This window comes from Festucalex cinctus, chromosome 13, assembly GCF_051991245.1.
Source record: "Festucalex cinctus isolate MCC-2025b chromosome 13, RoL_Fcin_1.0, whole genome shotgun sequence".
Taxonomy (NCBI): Eukaryota; Metazoa; Chordata; class Actinopteri; order Syngnathiformes; family Syngnathidae; genus Festucalex; species Festucalex cinctus.
The window spans coordinates 3,625,690-3,643,691 of record NC_135423.1 but is presented as its reverse complement, the minus strand read 5'-3'; the positions used below and the strand labels follow the sequence as shown (position 1 = coordinate 3,643,691).

The window sequence follows — 18,002 nt, the reverse complement described above, 5'->3', positions numbered from 1 at the left end:
TGCTGCCAATTCTGATACTGATCACATGGATTAGCAGCATGTTTTTCAATTTTGCTGCTGCTCACTAATGCTATTTTTACTAACCCATTAATGTCAATTATTTTTTTTTTCGATTAATGCGATTTCAATTTGTTGGCTGCAGGCTTCATTGTATGAGCTGTGGGTGATCTTTTTTTTTTTTTTTCTTGTGGTCTGCAATGAAATCATTGATCGACATGCCGATCACCATCAGTGGTGATTGATTGGCGCACCACTAGTACAGCGCACGTTTGCAACCTCTGGGAATGGTCACAGTGTGTTAAACCCTTTTGTTAGGTCGTAGGTCAGATTTACCTGAAGAAAATAAATGTTAAAAGTAGTTTTTCGCTATGAGGCTCTTGAAATGTAATGAGTCAGTGATGGAGTTGATAAGGTGACACAAAGTTTATTTTATGGTTATGACACTTTGGGGAAATTACAGCCGGCGTAAACACTGCGCCAAAAAAAAACAAAAAAAAACATGCGAATGACTCGCTGTGGTGTCCCCTGAAACTGAACAGGAAGTTGTCCATTTTGGCTCGGAACAGCTATTTGGCGCAAATTATGTTACATATTCCGACAGACTCGTATTACAGAATTTGCTCAAATGAGCCTCAATCAGAAGCAATCGGTTTACAAGACAGATGGGCTCTGCTAAATTGCAACACTTTTGTGTGTGTGTGTGTGTGTGGGGGGGGGGGGGGGGGGGGGTAGAGTCCTGTGTCAAAGTTTGATGCTCATTTCAATGGTCCGCAATGAAAAACGAGAATGTGAGTGACCATCATCGCTACCTGCAGCTTTAACTGCAATTTAAAACAACAAGTCAACCAGCATCACAGAATTCACGGTTCATCGTGTTCGACGTTTGGAGCGTCCACACTGTATTGTTCTGACGAGTCATCATTCATCTGCTTTAATGCACACTTTCCTCCTCTCTCTGCTCCCCTAAGATAATTATAACAGACTGAAAATGAGAGCAGGAAGCGAGCGCTGAACAGTGCTCAGCCATCTGTGTGAGGAGTAACCTCTGCAGTTTCTCTCTCTGTCTCTCTCGCTCTATTATTTCAGAGTCTGTCAAATTCAGACAACACTGCTGACTTCTTAAATGGCCCCGTAATTGCTGTGCAGACGCACTCGAACGTTTCCCCGTCAAACATCTAAACTTTGTATTTCAAGGTAAAAAATTAAAAAAATAAAATAAAATACATCAACCTTAAGGGGACACTATCTGATCCACTTTGGCTTCTCCTTGGCTTGTGGCGTCAGAACGGGTTTGAAACCAGACAGGTGGAACACTTCCCTAATTTGATTTGTGTCGAAGTGTAACCGCATATTAATGCGCCGCTGCTAACAAAATTAATTACACTTACTCCCCTCCGTTAAAGTCATCTGACGCCATAAGCTCATTGTGCTTGGATGCTCCTCCTCATTGCAGCGGGGAGGCTATTTTGGTTTAATTCCTTTAAATCCGGCTTTGATCACTTCACACGGAGTGACATAAACAGCAGGATTCCTATTAGATTCATGTGAATGAGCCCACTCGTGGGGCCAGCAGCATCACTGTGTGTGCGCGTGCGTCAACTTGGCACGGGCTACTCCTTGCTGTCGCTTTAAGGAATAAGCCATTCAGGATGAATGAGGGCAGATGTTCTAGCAGCAGTTAGCTACACAGAATCTGGCATTAATTTGACGCCGTACGCATGCCGTCTCATTGAAATGCCACGGCCACTACATCCGAAGTTGAGCAATCCGTTCCGTGACAGTGGGTGACTTTCAGGTCTAATTCTGAAACAATGGCCAAACCTAAGTCAGTCAAGTTTTATTTATGTAGCCGTTTAATCACACAGGAGTCTCAAAGATGCTTCACATGCCCACATTTGACAAATATTGACATCCCCTGATCGAACCACAAGAGGGCAAGAGCAAACTTAAAAAAAACAAGTCCTAACTTTCACATTTTAAGCGAGCCCAAAGTTTATATTCATGTTTTGTGTCTGTTTTTAATTTGCCAACCTGGCATGTTGCCATTCTTTTTCCCTGATGTTTTGTCGAGCGTATCATGACCGAGTTTTTATAGTTGCATACTTGTAACGTAGGCATCTGTTTTGACAGAATGCATTTGTGCTTTTGATATTTAATTGTGGCACTCATATCATATTACAGCATCCAGATGCTTTCCTAAGCCACGGTAATTAATTTCCGCTTCTAATTCCATTTACACTTCTGTGGAGATGGAGACTGAGCTGGAGGATGTTTTAAAGAGCAACACTGTCACCTTGTGGTGTTCTATAGCCACATTAAATGTTGTCTAATGCAATGATTCTCAACCAATGCGGGATGAGAGAAAATATTACAAGTTCACCTAATTGCGCCGGAACTGTGTCTTTGTTTACCGTTCTATGGCAACAATATACCGTTATAAGAAGAGCAACTAAATGTTCTTCCACTAGATGGCAAAAGGTACAATTTACCTTTTGGGCGGCATGGCTCAGTGGTAGAGTGGTCGTCTCCCATTTGTGAGGTTATGGGTTCGATCCTCACCCGAGGTGACCATTTCGACGTGTCCTCGAGCAAGACGCTGAAACCCCGATTTGCTCCCAGTGGACCTGGCAGCAGCCGATCATCAGTGTGTATGAATGGGTGAATGTGAGGCATTGTAAAGTCCTCTTGTCACTATTTGGTGTAGTTAAAAGCGCTATATAAATAGTAGTCCATTTCCCACCTGTATTCACCTGTTGCCATTCATATGACTTATGCTTATAGCTTTGTGTTAAATGCGCCCACGTTTCGCAATGAGTACATTTGTGAGTAAATTGAGACAAGGTCATTTCATTATTCCTACATTTTGTGACGTTTTTATCCATTTTTATTTTTTTTTTAGCAATGCATGCATCCATTCATCCATTTTCTACACCGCTTGCTCCTCACAAGGGTCGCGGGGGTGCTGGAGACTATCCCAGCTGGCTTCGGGCAGGAGGTGGAGGAAACCCTGAACTGGTTGCCAGCTAATTATACTAGTAAATTGAACAGATAATGTATGGTTTATATTTTTTTTTAGCAATGCATACACGTTTATCTTAAAACAAAATATTTTCATTATCATAATGAACTTTTTTTTTTTTTTTTTTTTACATCATCTCCAAATGGCTGAACAGATCTTGCCGTTAAAATAATTTTAAAAAATTGCAAATTTCTGAGCTTCACTCACATTCTTTGATTTTAAACTTTTCTTTAGCATTTCAGTGATATTTTTTGCAGGAAATTGTGTTCCACAAAGATATTGGACTTTTTTGGATGTTAGAGTTTGAAGGGAGAGCACGAGGGAGGGAGTGAGGGAGCCGGAGTAGTCATGTATATAAGTCAGCCTCAGAAGCTGCGCGTCTCCTTCATGCCGTTGTCGTTGGCATAGCCGGTTGTGGATTTAACAAAAAAGAAAAAGGTAGCAGAACAAAGGACTCCCCGTGCTGCTATAGTTTGTCGACTCAGCCGATGGAGCGCTATTGAAATGAACCCCATTAGCGGGCACAGCTGGCTGCGAGTGTGATGGCACGCTAGCAGAGGCAGGGCATCTTCGCAGAGTTAATCCAGCCTCTTTTTTTTTTCCAACCTCTTAGATGTGCTGATAAGGCTTCCCAGCCATTGTATGAGGGTCCGCCGCGGACGAGTGCTTATTTGTTGAAGGGGGGTTGCTGTGGATACGGACGGCAGGGAGCAGGGAGCCAGACTGAAGTATGAGGGTTTAGCGGCTGTGAGATTTACGCCACTCCTACCGTGAAAGCCAAACCCTCCTTCACTCCGAAATCACAGCTCGCCTCCTCCTGGATGTTGTGCCGGGAGGGAGTTGGTAGAAGTGTCACCAGGATCGGCCCCGGCTAGGAGACCCGGGCGCATTTTTTTTTTTTTCTTCTCGATTGCGCCGAAAAGCAACGCCTGGATGAGGAAAAAGCGATGCGGGCGACAGTAAGTAGCAGCTTTTTATTGGGGTAGGGGGGCTAAATGTCACAGTAGATTTCCTCCGGCCGACACCACCTGACTGTGACGTGCCTGCCCACTTTGACTCAATTAGACCTCCCTTAGCCACGCGCCCACCCCGCCTCCTCCTTCCTCCTGCTTGCTGACGTGTGGGTGTGTATGAACCTACGAGACGGTCGGTCTGTGTGCGTGTTTGTGTGTAGCAGTCAAAGGGCTCTTTCCCAGTCGCTACCGAGTACATGAATGGGAAGCAGTGTTGGCAATGGAGGTGCTGATGATTCCCGAGCGGCATGAGAACCACAGCCCGAGCCCCATGCTGGGGGAAGGTCGGTTCTATGACAACGTCTTCCACAAGAGCGAGGTAACAAAAAAAAAAAAAAAGCTTCTTGCATTTCCTCGTGGAGTTTCAAAGTTGAGAGAATGATGACCCAGGGAGGTTTTATGGACATTTTATGAGGGATATTTTGAGTTTAAAAAGGATGTATTGCTCTGTTATTTATCTGTGGCACCATTTGTCTGTGCCAGGGGTGGCAGTGAACAGCATTTAAAGCGTTGTTGTTTTTTCAAGCCCCTGTGGTATAGTTGTTTACTTGGCTGACAGTGTAAATGGTTGATTGACTGTAGTGTGTATGCGCTGTGATAGGCTGGCAACCAATCAATGGTGGAGTCTGAAGTCAACTGGGATAGGCTTCTGCTCTCCGTGGCTCTTCACAGGATAAGCGGTTCATATTTGTAGTTCACAAATTCATCTAGTCTCACTTTTTTGGGGAACCGGTCCTTCGTTATTAGTTTTTACGATTGGGGTGTATTTTTTATTTTTTTATTACCAAGGAATTGTGATGAATTGCCACATCTTACCTGTTTCTTTAAAACTTGGTATAACGGAGAGAAGTTTTCCCTGGGTTTTGACTATGAGTTTGAAATAATACGAAAAGTGGTTTTTGGATCATATGTTTGTCAGTGGCGTCTACACTCGGTCATCGAGGGCTGGAGTTCTGCAGGTTTTGGATGTTTCTCTTCTCCAATACACCTGAAGCTCATCAGCAAGCTCTGCATAAGCCTGATAACGATCCTGTTCATTGGAACAGGTGCATTGGAGCAGGGTAACGTCCAAAACCTGAAGGACTCCGGCCCTCGAGGACCAAGTTTGGACACCACTGGTTTATGTAGTGTATAGGGCTTGCCGGCTGCAGTTAGCTAAAATAGGTTATTCTACCAATCATCCCAACGATGAATCGTGGGATTTTGTAAACATAAATTTTCGAAATGTAAGGTACAGGTATTATTGTGGTCCACTTGGGGTCGCCATATTCATGTTCTACACTATAATATCTAACTGAATGTGTTTTGGCTTTAGAAAGTTAGCTAGTCTGCATTTTAGTCCTTGGGCTTCTGTTGTGGCCGTAGTAGCCATTGTATGAAGGTGCTACTGTATGTCTGAAGTTCTTGTGGTGGAGTTTGTCAGTCAAGAATTAGGCTCACTAGCCATTTTAGAAAGTGCCCCAGGCCTTCACCGTAGCTAAAGTCATGGATTTAATCCGAAGATGCCGACTGCAGCCCCCAAAAAGGCGATCCAGACTAATAATATGCAGCAAATCCAAGAGGGCCTTTGCAACTCAAAACAGTTAAAAGTATTTTTTTTTGTATTAAACTTCTTCTGTTTGGCTTCACGAAAGTGAGTCATTTAATACATTTTCACTGAAATGCTGCTGCTTGTTTTACTTCAATTACTTCACCCTCTTGTAATGTTAATAGTCCAACTGACCTATTTTCAAATGGTTCACTTGACGCATTTACAACTTTATGAATGAAAAAGTTGAGTGAAACATCCTCTTGCAGCATGATCCTTTTAAGATAAAGAATCAATGTTAACATTTCTGAAATTTGGGGTTATTAAACAATCCTATCAATCCTATTGAAACAGGGTCATCTTGACTGTTAGACCTTGCAAGGGAAGATATGACTAAATCTCATCATAATGGAACCAGAAGTTATTTTGAATCGAAAAAGAAAAGTTCTGATTTAACTCTCCTCCTATACAGCGGGTCAGGTCAAATTGAACCAGAAACATTATTGCTGTTCCTGAGAAATGAATGTAAAAAGGGAATTGAAGCCTGTAAAATCTGTACTTGGACATACAGGGCAAATTATGACTTAAATGTTGCCATAAACTGATGGTTGTGCCACGTCACTAGACCTCGTTTCAGCAAGTATTTAACGGTTTTAAGTTTTGTTTGGTAAGAGAAGAAAGTTCACCAGAAGTTTACGTGAAAAAATCTGCAGATTCATTTTACCCTCCGGTTTTGGTGCCGTTCACATGGACCCAGGATCATTTATTGTTGTTTATGAGAAACTATCGGAAGAGGAGGGTGCAAGTTAGTACAGTTTGGATTTCTTATGATTTTTTTAATTTTATATATGCCCAAAATGGTGTCGTAATGGGTGACTTTACCTCACTAGATTTCAATTCGACCAGCATGAAATATGAACTCATTTTCAAGCATTGTTGTAAGAGCATGGCATAAAACAATATTTAACCTCATTTAACCTCCTGTTAAGATGTGGTTCATATATTGTTTTTAATATATGAACAAACACAATCGAAGGGCTAAAGCAGCTAAAGAGAAATTGGCTGTATCCAATAATTTTTTTTATTTTTCCCGGCATCATAGTGGATGACTGAGAAAATGTCTCAAGCTATGTTTAGCACTGTTACTGCCTTTATTTTGATAGGTTTCTACTTCCTGTTTTTTCTTCCAATTGTCTGCTAGGACTGTCAGTTGTCTTGGACCAATATTTATGTACAAAGGACTTTAATTTGGCAATTGTGTGACTGGTCTTATTAATCTTTTTGACAAAAAAGGCGAAGATGAAGGCCCTGCTACGTTAGCTTGCCATACTATGTTGAGCGGACGTGGCTATGGCAGGATAAGATCACACAAAGTAATGCTTTTTATTTTTTATAAGCCTGAATAGCTGCTTTTATTGGTAGTGTATATTTTATCCAAGCATGGCACAATGATGCCACAGTGATATTTCGCAGGGGGAATTTCCTTGTCCTAGATTTTCGATCGAATGCAATAAAAGGCAAAACCATGTGACAGGAGACTTCCGTCAATAAATACAAAAAAGGACAGCTGTCGTATGGCTTGTTTAGTCACAGGGAATGGAACTTTTGTTTACCTCTGCATTCTGTTAAATAACTCTCAGCAGTTAATGAAGCTTACTTTGCTAAAGAGATGACTCATTGTTTTAACTGCCAGGTCCACCATGTGCTACTTTGATTTGCCACCTTTCAATAGTTTGAGGGATTATAGTGGTTGCCCGGCAGTGGATGTATGTCGTTGGCCCCAAAAAGGTTGTCAACAAACACATTTCAGTTGCACGAATGAGAGCAAACACGAAAGGAACTACTGTAGGCCACAACTTGCACCACAGAAGCTCGCACATAGTTTAACCGACTCCAAGTCCTGATGACTATTGCTAGGCCACACCCCTTAAACACACACATCCAGCACACAAATACTACAATATGCACAGGAATTACACTTTATTAAACTGGGGTAAATCAATCCGCAGTTGTATTTCTGACTGCATGCTGTGGAATCAACTTCTACTCGCTGCTCTAATAACTACTTGTAACAAGTACATTTCCATGTTTTTGGACAGTGAGAGAGCCAGCGTTTTTTTTTTTTTTTTTTTTTTTTTGGTTAGTCTTGCTAAATATTTTTTGTCTTTCTCCTTCTCCTAGGTAATCCTGGTGCAGGTAAACCCAGGTGAGGCCTTCACGATTCGACGAGAGGATGGTCAATTTCAGTGTATCACAGGTAAGAAAGTTCCGTGTGTCTGACCTGTAATGATGAACTTTCGCTTTGAAATGGTCTCCTTTGAAATCCTGCACAATTGACACAACAGAAGACATGGCATTTTTCTCTGTTGCAATTCACACAGGAAAAATATAACCATGATTAAATATGTCTGGATAATTATTATTATTATTATTATTATTATTATTATATAGTTTTTGTGCGAGATCATTAAGCATTTTTGTGTGCGAGCTTCAATCATTTTTTTCCACTTCAAAATCTTGATTGGGTATCAATAATCCGTTGTTCAAGTCTGTCTTCCACCTCGTCTGGTTTATAAATTGGTTTGTAAATTGTGCCTCGTAAGCATGTCTCTTCGCTGTCGCCATTTTCGGGGGTCCTTAGCCAAACCGATGACGTTTGGCTACCATACTTACCAGGTGTAATCTTTAGCGTCTACATGCTGTCGTCCTCTTTCATGCCCACTCATGCCTCTTTACATTTCCCGTGCCAACCTCAATCACGTCTACCTTTTCTGTTATATGAGTAATGTGTGCAAATATGATCATTGACCTTCATAAGACGCTAGACTTAGTACGGCCGCTTGAACATGGAAGAGAAAAGATGCTTAAGTCGCTGGCCAAATGCGTGCTCATTTCAGGGTCGCTTTGCCCATAGTGTGTACATTCGATGAAGTCAATGGCAGAATCTGCACAGCCAAAAGCGTTTTTTGTTTTTTTTTGTTTTTTGTTTTTCTTTCTCACTTTACACACATGGAAGAATATGACCCTAAATGAAAAACTAATTTTAGGAAAATTGATAGACTGTTGATAATAAATGCTCAATTGGATGGATTAAAAATAAAATGTTACAGGCAGTGTGCGACCCGCGGGCCATACTTCGCCCACTCCTGCTAAGATGGATTGGAAACATAACATACAGTTAGGGATATAATACACTGTGAGCTTTGGCACCCGCTTTGGTAACCTCCTGGATCAGTGTCTCGTATCTCATTGTTGACAGACAATGCTATTCTTGTGTGCGTAGCCTTCGCCTATACCTTGTGACACAAACGAATATAGATGAGACAAAAAGCCTGTACAATAGGCCCCAGGCATGCCAGGTTTGGATGACGAAGGACTTGAGGCAGTGATCTAAAACGATGCGGCGGGAGCAAGAAAAATAAATTTAAAAAAAAAAGCCGTGCTTCACTTCTCCCCACTCCATGCCCTGCCCGTGTGTGCCGCTGGTGCACCGGCCTCCCATTACAAGCCACATAAAGTGGCCTAATAGGGGCTGAGCATACATAGTGTCTCTGTCAGAGGGGGAGAAAAAAGAGCTAAAGAGGTGCCTACTGTAGATCAGTGTGGCTGCTACTAACTGGTCTGTCACAGGGTGCACTCATCTCTGTGACGCGAATAGAAGGATGACTCACCGCTTGCGTCGCAGGAAGGCAGAAGAGGAGAGAGTGTATGTGTGTGCGTGCGTGTGCATGTGTGCTTCTGTTTGGTTGGTTTGTTTTGCCATGTCCTGAACAAGGTTGCACAATGCACCGGTACTAGAACAGTATAGCCATTACCTCGCCATATACAGTAAATGGTACTACCAAGGGTGTATTGAAATAAATTTGAATTGGAAAATAGGTTTTGATTCAACAGGATGTCATTGAATTGTTCCATTTTAAAATGTAGCATCCTTGAATCATTTTGCACCCCACGTATCGTGAGAGGTATCGAATCGTCTTTTGTGAAAGTTAGCATGAAGCAGATTGATGTTGCTGATGGTTTGTTACTTTTTAATTTAAAAGGCAAGTCAACACCCTTAAATTCTTTGCAATAATATTTTCTATGCAGCTTTAAGTTGACGGCTACGAATGAATGTACTTTAGTGTTTTTTTTTTGTTTGTTTGTTTTTTTTGTTTTTTATATTTGCTCCCCAGAAAAAAATGTCATAGTCCAACAGATGAAACATCCAGTTTGATAAAAATGGTAAATCGCAGTGCATTTTTATATCTACGCCATGTGGTGCCCAAAGTGCTTTACAAAGCCTAACTAACAGTATCTGAAAATTATTTATTAATTCAGAAAATACAGTAAGCTGGTGCATTTTTGGCTGCCGCTTCTCACTCCAGAAAAGTTTTTCTTTTCAATATAAATTTGCTTACTTTAACTATGATTCTTTTTTTCACTGTGCCGTGGCCAAATGTGCAACCTAGCTGGGTTTTTGTGCCTCTTGGTGGTGTAGGCGGATCCTTGTTGCCGCGCACCAGCTCCAAGGTTGTTGGTTAGCATGTTCGATGTCTCTCCAGGCCCAAACTCCCTTCATTTGTCACCGTGCGTGACGGCGTGATTAAAAGGCAGACAGCGGTTGAACGCAAAGTGTTAGCCCGTCGCGTACTTTATTTTTGAGGTGTAACAATCGATTAATCGACCCATGTGAAAGCACAGATCAGCTGTCAGATCAGTACAATGGCAGACCAAGTTTGTTTTTTGATTTAATACGTTCCTCTGGGCCACTTGTTTGTTAATCAGGCTGTCTTTCACACCACCTAGATTGAGGCATTGTCTGGCTTCGCTGCTAGTTCATAGCTGTAGCCTCTTTTGGCCCTGTGAGAGCCTGATACAGATGTGTGGCGTCCTATCTGATTGGCTCCGTGTCCTCATCCTACCCACTTTGTCTGACACTTGTGCGTGCGTGCGTCTGTTCTCTCTGTTGCCAAAAGCAGCGAGACACTTCTTCGTATGGGTCCTGATGGTGCTGCAGATGCGCCTAGTCTGTTTTCTGTCGGAGGGATTTGAAGCAGTCCCCCGGTGGCTGAAAGAGATCAGCCAGCCATACACTGTCGAGTGTCTGATAAAAACGCCAGTCTCTCATAGACGTCAGGGGAGTCCGCCCAAGCTGTTAATCTGTGGGATCATTTGGGGGGGTTCCGTTTTTAATTGGCTATTGAAAATCTAGGCTCAGTTCTAAAATATGAAATGTAAAAAAATAAAATAAAAATTTATTGTTTTAAGTTTCAATTTTTGGTCAATGAGGCCTGTTATGTTTAACTCATTCATTGCCATTGACGGAAAAAGACGTCAAATGATGCATTTTTGCTGGGCTGGCAGTGAATGTGTTAAAGAGTAACTCAACAGGAAGTGAGACTCTTGCTCCACCCATCACGAAGTTTTAGGATGCGGATTGGACGCGGTCTGGCTGTGAATGGCTGACAGCAGCAACTCACTTAGGCATTTTGAGTCGTGTACGAGACTGAGCTGGTGGGTGGCGGGTGTGACTACGTCTACAAGTGACGTAGTCTGTAACTTCTCGTGTAGTGAGAGGACAAACAGCCAAATTGTGTTTATCTCACTGTTTAACCTTAAGATGACACCAAACGCATGGTTTTTGACCCAAATTCAAGCTTTGAACAAACATGCACTAAAATGTCAAAATAATGACCAGTACATGTAGACAGCATTTGTAGACACCACTTTATAGAGTTTATGAGCAAAAAAAAAAAAGTTGATTTAGTGTTGAGTGACTTGAATAAAGAAAAAAATGTTTTGCACTTATGGTTTTTTTTTTGGGGGGGGGGGGGGGGGATTTCAGATTGACAATTGAAAGTGCAACTAACACTTGTTGGTTTTGTCAGGCATGAAGCAGAAGTTTCATTCTGATCTCTTTTGCTGTTTAAAATCTGAATCCTGTTTGCAGCAGGTGTCTGGTTGCACTGGTTGCGTAACAGACATCACCCGCACCCCACCTCACCCAAATCTGCATCATCCCAGGCCTCGGCAATATCTGACACCGGCGTTTCGGGTGCCGTTTTGCATTTTTATGAGATGTAGCAGCATGTCAATTAACTCCCGTCTGGTTTAGTCAATGTAAGCAGCTGCTCTTGCCGCACAATTACTCCAAACTGTGATTTGTTTCATTGTTTGAGGGCTTCGTTCTGAGCAAGTTTAAGACCAAGACGCTGAACCCACGTCTCGCCCTCTTTCACGAAGATTAAAAATGCATAGAGACAAGGAAAGTGAATGAGACCCACTGTGTCAGGAGTTTACACCTACCTAATCTTTGAATAGAAAAAAATTATAGTCTACAAGTAACACTGCCTCCACGACAACAAATGTAAAAGAAATTCAGCCAAAAGAAATGTCAGCATCGCACACGACCATCTTTCCTTCACAGCCTTGACACTGAGTTGTCATTGTTGCTGACAGGACGTCATGTAGCACAAAGCTCCGAGTGTGGGCTAGAGACACAAACAGTGCTGTATGCCGAGGACAGTATAGAATTTTTTTTTATTAATTTATTTTTATGGTGCTGTATAAGACCATGTGGGCTGGGGGTTCTCTCGTATGCATGACAAAATAGGAAAAATGTCATTCATTCATTATATGCCTTTTTATATATGATAGTTTGTCGTCCACAACGTGTGATATTTTGCTGCATGAAAAAAAAATGTAATTCTTTCATTAGCTCATGAAAAGGTAAATTCCTTAGGTACATGTTAAATATCGCAATATCTTTTTTTTTTTTTTTTTTTTTTTTTTTTTTTTTTTTTTTTTTTTTTTTTTTTTTTTTTTGTTTTTGTTTTTTTTTTCAAAAAAAAAAAATATCGCAATATCTATCGCTATATTCAACAACTATATCACATGATATTCCAATATCGTGCACCTCTAGATTTCTACCTCTCTTATCCAAAGAAATGGCAAAAACCTAAGTAGAAAAACAACTTATGTGTATATTCTAAGTATGCAACGTTTGTGTTGTGCATAAGCGTTGCATAACATGGCCTGGACTGTCAGGGTCACAGCCATTTCAGATTCAAATTCAACACGCCGGCACGTCTTTCCCTTCATCCCTCGCATCCTCTCCCGAGCTCGACCCCCCCCCCCGTCGCATATGGTTCACGTAATTGACCCGACAAACATCACATTAGCCGCATTAGTACGTTATTTTTATGTTCGCCGCCGCCCCCGCCCTCAACTTCAAGGAGATGCTCGTGTTCATTCACAGCTTCAACGGCGAGTAGCTCCAAGGATGACTGAGCTTGTGACTCATTCTCCCACTGCTCCGTCGATTCGAGGGGGAGACAGAAACGGTGGGGGGGGGGAAACAAACAAAAAAAAAAACAAAAAAAAAACTGATGATGTTTTCCCATCTAAGTTTAGTTGACGAGGAGTGTCCACTTTATTTTTGTGTGGGCTTGTAAACATCAGCAACAAATGCATAGGGGGGCACTGGTCGCTGTGGCAATGCCCTCCCTTTCAATGGGGCGCTGTCTGGCTCGGAGCACTCCTGCTCTGTAATACGCACAAGCATGAAGGTTACTGTTAACGTCATCCACGCCGGCAAGACTGCAGGAGCCTCTGTAAAATATCATAGACAAAGGCTGTGTTCCGAATCATTCGCTCGTTCCTACTGCCTAGTCGTTATTGTGTACCATATAGGGATTTTTATGTAGTTGATACAACCCCAATCCTAATCTGTGTTCCTTTTGACGTATTTATTTTCTCAAAAAGTAAATTTTCTCCACATTTGGTCAGAAACCAACCCACGCTCTCCTGCTGATTACTAAAGAACAGAAAGAGGTAGAACTGAACTTTTTTTCAGGTGAAAGAGGCGATTCTTAATATTCTTTAGGACTTGACAGATCAGTCAAAATGTTCTGAAACAGCTTGCAATATAGGTGACTGGTTTGAGAATAGCTGTGAATGATTTATGATCAGGGACGCTTAAGCTGCTCTTGTATCTATTGTATACTATAATTAAGATTCAAAGAGGAAGTGCTCACTTTTTCTTTTCTTTTTTTTTTAATTGATAAGTCTTGTACTTAGCCTCTTTATGCAGCGCTTTGCAATTATTAACCACTATCAGTTCATTTGTCTGCATTCCCCATGTTCTTTTCTTTTTAATGTGCATACCAAGTCAATTTATTAGCCATGATTAATAAGCAGACTCGCTGCGTCTTGACGGCAAGATCTCTGTGTGAAACGCCTTTTCAAATATTGCCCTCTTCAAGCGCAACAAATCTTGCTCTGTTTGCATGTAATTGAGGGATTTTATACTTGAGTCAGCACCATTTCCCTGGAATATTTCAGTCGGTTTGTCGGAATATTTCACTCGGTTTGGTGCTGACTCCTTGATGAAAGGCTCTCCTGATTTCGTAAGAACTTAGTCAATACAGCTTCTGACTACTGACTGAATTCTATTGAGCGAATGAGGATGAGAAGAAATGCATTTTAGAAATCAGTTAAGCCTTTAAAAATCGCTGTATCAGTAACCCCGCTCACACCCGGAAGGAGGGTAGGGGAAGCTTTTGGACAGATTATGTGACTTTGACGATTGATGACTGTGTCGCCCGATCCCGTTTTCTCCCACAGGTTCAATGACTACTCATCTTGGCTTGGTGTCAGTCTGCACTTTTGTGGAGGAGGACTGATGGTTTTTATTCTCCCCCTCGCTGGCACTCTCCGGCCACGTCAGCACACCCAATGTTCCAGTTGATTTAGGGGGAGGGGAGGATGGTGGGAAGGGGGTGTGGTCCGTTCTATCTGATCTCTGTCAGAAGTTGTGCGTCAGACTGATGCAAAACGAGTACCTCCCACCTTCTCCTCCCACCGTTTGTTCCCTTAAACAATACCGTCTCCCATTAAGCCACCATTCCATGCTACAAAACAGTCATGTGCTCATGCCATTTGTCATAAACTGTACTTCCTCCTATCATTAGCATCAGCTAATTTGAATATTCTCATCAGTCCTAGGAAAAAATACACTTGGATGTTTTTGTGATTTGATTTCAGTAAAGGTGAGTTAGTGCAACCACTTTTGTTCAGAATGAAGATTTTGTGTGAAGATTTTCACTTCTCACCATTCCCACCACGTGTTCTTAAACACTGAGTCATTTTTTTCACCTTTCACTCAGGCTGTCTTAGCATACTTCGAGGGGACACTGAAAGTTCTATCCCACTTAAATAAATAAATAAAAATAACTTGTCAGATTGCACTCCTTAGCCGGTTGTCCAACACGTACCTGCAGGACATAATCGGTTATCATCAGGACCAACCGGTGGTTCAGTGTCTTGCTCAAACACTTTACCACTGCGTCACGCCGTCCCGGTCATGATCGGCCTTTGGTCGTCTGCTGTCATCTTAGTTGTCATTTGTCTGCCATAATCGTTAGTCATAGTCAACCGTCGTCGTCATTTGCCATGGTTGTTGTTGTTGTAGACCACTGTTGTCGTAGGATGTCGTCAACGATCTTAGTAGTCGGTCATTGTCGTCAGTCGTTTGACATGCATGGCAGTTGACTGCGATGATCGACTATGACTGACTTTTGGCAGTCGTAGTTACCTTTCATTGTCGCGAGTTGTCAGTTGTAATCGTCTGTCATAGTTGTCGTTTTGACCTCGACCTTTCTTTGTGTGTGGGACACCTTTGAGTTTTATTTGGATGGCATATTTCTTTATAACAGTACTGCCGTCATTTCCAGTTTTAGACCAATTTGAGGGTTCACATAGTGTCATGTATCACAAGTAGACATGACCTCTTTTTTTCAGTCTTTTTAACGCGCATGTCTGCCACGACGGCTGCAATGAACTCTGGACCTGTGTCACCATGTGCCCTGCTTGTTTATCAGCTACATTAAACTAATATTAGATGAGTGCAGCAGTTAGCACCGAGTGCCTCCTTGAATGCATCACATTCATGATTATGGTCGTTGAGGCCAATTGGGTTGTAGCAAATTTGAGGGCCTATGCATTTAAGATTCAAATACCGTCCAGGGGCATTTAATTGACTGAAGTTCCCGTGGAATTTCTGCCTTGTGAGGAATGCTGTTTTGATGAAATTACGGCAGCATTTGTCATTTGTGGTCTTCACGGAATGCTCTAATTAAGTAACATTGATATTGTGTAAGGCAGTGGTGTCAAACATACGGCCCGCGGGCCGGATCAGGCCTGCAAGTGGGTTTAATCCGGCCTGCGAGATAATTTTGAAAAGTAAAAAAATTAAAAATAAATTTGTAATGTCGGACTAATTCATCAGCCAGCCACAATCAAAACATATAAATTTGTAATTTCACAAGCAGTCCTCAGATGAGCAATGCAACTTGTACGGGGAATCGTCATCCTGGCAGTCATTATTTTACACACAACTTAAACTACAGTTTGTTTAATTATTATTAATAATACACCGACAATAAATTTGTTAAATACGACACAAATTCAATTACTGGTAACACAAATAGATATGACAAGGATTAACATCCTTATAACATCATTAACCGCGCCATGCAATGCATTCTGGGAACAATATATATGCAAAACAGGTTGATTTAACGCATCCGGAACGTACACCGGCAAAGTGTTGCCGCATTCCATTTGCATTCGTGTTGTTCGGAACAATATCATTGCAGTTGAGCTCCGTAATTTAGGGCTGGTCCACGAAAATCTGCGTATAAATGGCGGCAATTGTTTTTAAGTTTTATATACCGTTATTTTTCCGATGCGGCCCACTTGATAATATATTTTCCTCCATGCAGCCCCTGAGCTAACATGAGTTTGACACCCCTGATGTAAGGTTTTTTGTTGTTTTTTTTAACCACATCGCAGATCCAGTCAATAACTTCATCGTTCAACATATTTTGACAATACTGCCAATCACAGGCTTTGCATACAAATTCAATATCTGCCAATCCGATCCTGCCGGTTTAAAGTCAAGTAACACAAGATCATCTCGATAACAAGTATAAATATTATGTCACTCTTCAATAATGATCCCTAAATTGAAATAAAGCATGCAAAAACCACTTAAAATAGAGTTTGACCCATGATTCTCGGTACATAAAGGAGGGAGGCGGTGCTGAGCCTTGGCAGTGATCTTTCAAAGACGAGCCTCTGGACTTGTGGGGCCAGTTATAGTTGTCCATTTGCTCTCTGCATACGCCAGCTCCAAAAAATGGATACAAACTTCCCCACAAGCGGGTCGCGAGGAGGTCAGTATGTACTGGATCTTTTGGACCTCCCACATGACACGTGGATCTCGGGTCTCGATTGTTTATGTCCTTCTGTGCGACTTGGCATGGCGGTTCTCTTCCCCCGCTCCACATCTTCCTTTCTGCTGAGCTGTCTCTAAGCTGCTGCACTCAGGCCACGGCCATACAGGAAACTTTGTCGTCTCTTCAGCACTTTAGTTAAGTGGTCGCCTTGCGTTTTTGCCAGGAATTGGGTGTAGAAAAGGAAATGTCTTTGGCTTTTCTGCGTCTTTGAAATAATACAGAAGGGGTGAAGTGCTACAGTATTTGATCTCCCACAATCTAATTTGAATGTAGACTTATTAATGAATGAAATAGACACAATAGATTGCACAACCTACCAATTACTGTAATAACTGCATATTCACATTAACTATTGAACAAATTATACTTATCTATTCGTAGTTGCTCTTTCTGGGATGCCCAAAGTTGGTGGCAAAATCCCTGGCAGCGCGCTCGGTCCCTCCATTACTGTACTCTTCGTACAAAAAATAATAATAATTTATAATTTATGATGAAAGCATTTGTAAAAAGAGCCACATGCGACCTTCCTGCCTGCACTCGTAATGCAAGCTAAGGCCTTTGTTTGTTTTTAGTTTTTCATGTTGCTTTTTTTTTCTGCCTTTCTTTAGGTCCTGCTCAGGTTCCCATGATGTCTCCAAACGGTTCAGTGCCTCCAATCTATGTGCCTCCTGGATACATTTCACAGGTAAGCAAGCTTTTTCCAACCGCTGGTGCCATGCGAGTTCAACAGGGCGTACTGTGGGGAATTGTCCAGTTTCACGTAATTGTTCTGAGAATGATTTACCGGTACTTCAAATAATGCATCTTAATCTGTTTAAAACCGTTAAAAAAAATAATGTTAAAAATCATGAATTAATTTTCCATTTTCTCCCCAAAAGTTGTGAGTTTAGTGGCTACTTGCTGTTTGAAGCAATGCTATGTCAAGGTACTGATGAGCAGTTGTCGATTTGGTCTCATGATGTCAAATAGGGAATATGATGATGATAATGACTGTTTATCAATTCTAATTGATCTAGGAAGTTTATTAGACCATTCTTTGATCAAACACCTGTGAATTTGTTTCATTCAGCTCCTTGTTCGAGACAAGTTTAGAGAAGGTTTAACTATGTTCGCCTTGTAAAGTGCCTTTTAGGTTCATACCGAAATTTCACCCGATAGAC

The 18,002-nt window shown here is 41.7% G+C and overlaps 1 protein-coding gene across 6 annotated transcripts in view; it reads left to right on the top strand.

Moving 5' to 3' along the window:
- fndc3a (fibronectin type III domain containing 3A) overlaps window positions 1-18,002 on the top strand; it is a 48,714-nt gene that overhangs the window by 10,692 nt on the left and 20,020 nt on the right. For 3 of the 6 annotated variants that reach the window (XM_077540490.1, XM_077540489.1, XM_077540488.1), the window contains exons 4-5: window positions 7,742-7,817; window positions 17,451-17,527. In XM_077540490.1, the coding sequence (XP_077396616.1) occupies window positions 7,742-7,817; window positions 17,451-17,527 (153 nt within the window). Of the gene's footprint in view, window positions 1-3,443; window positions 3,979-4,181; window positions 4,352-7,741; window positions 7,818-14,335; window positions 16,780-17,450; window positions 17,528-18,002 lie in introns of those variants that run through there. The other 3 variants (XM_077540492.1, XM_077540491.1, XM_077540493.1) reach the window with 3 other exon arrangements.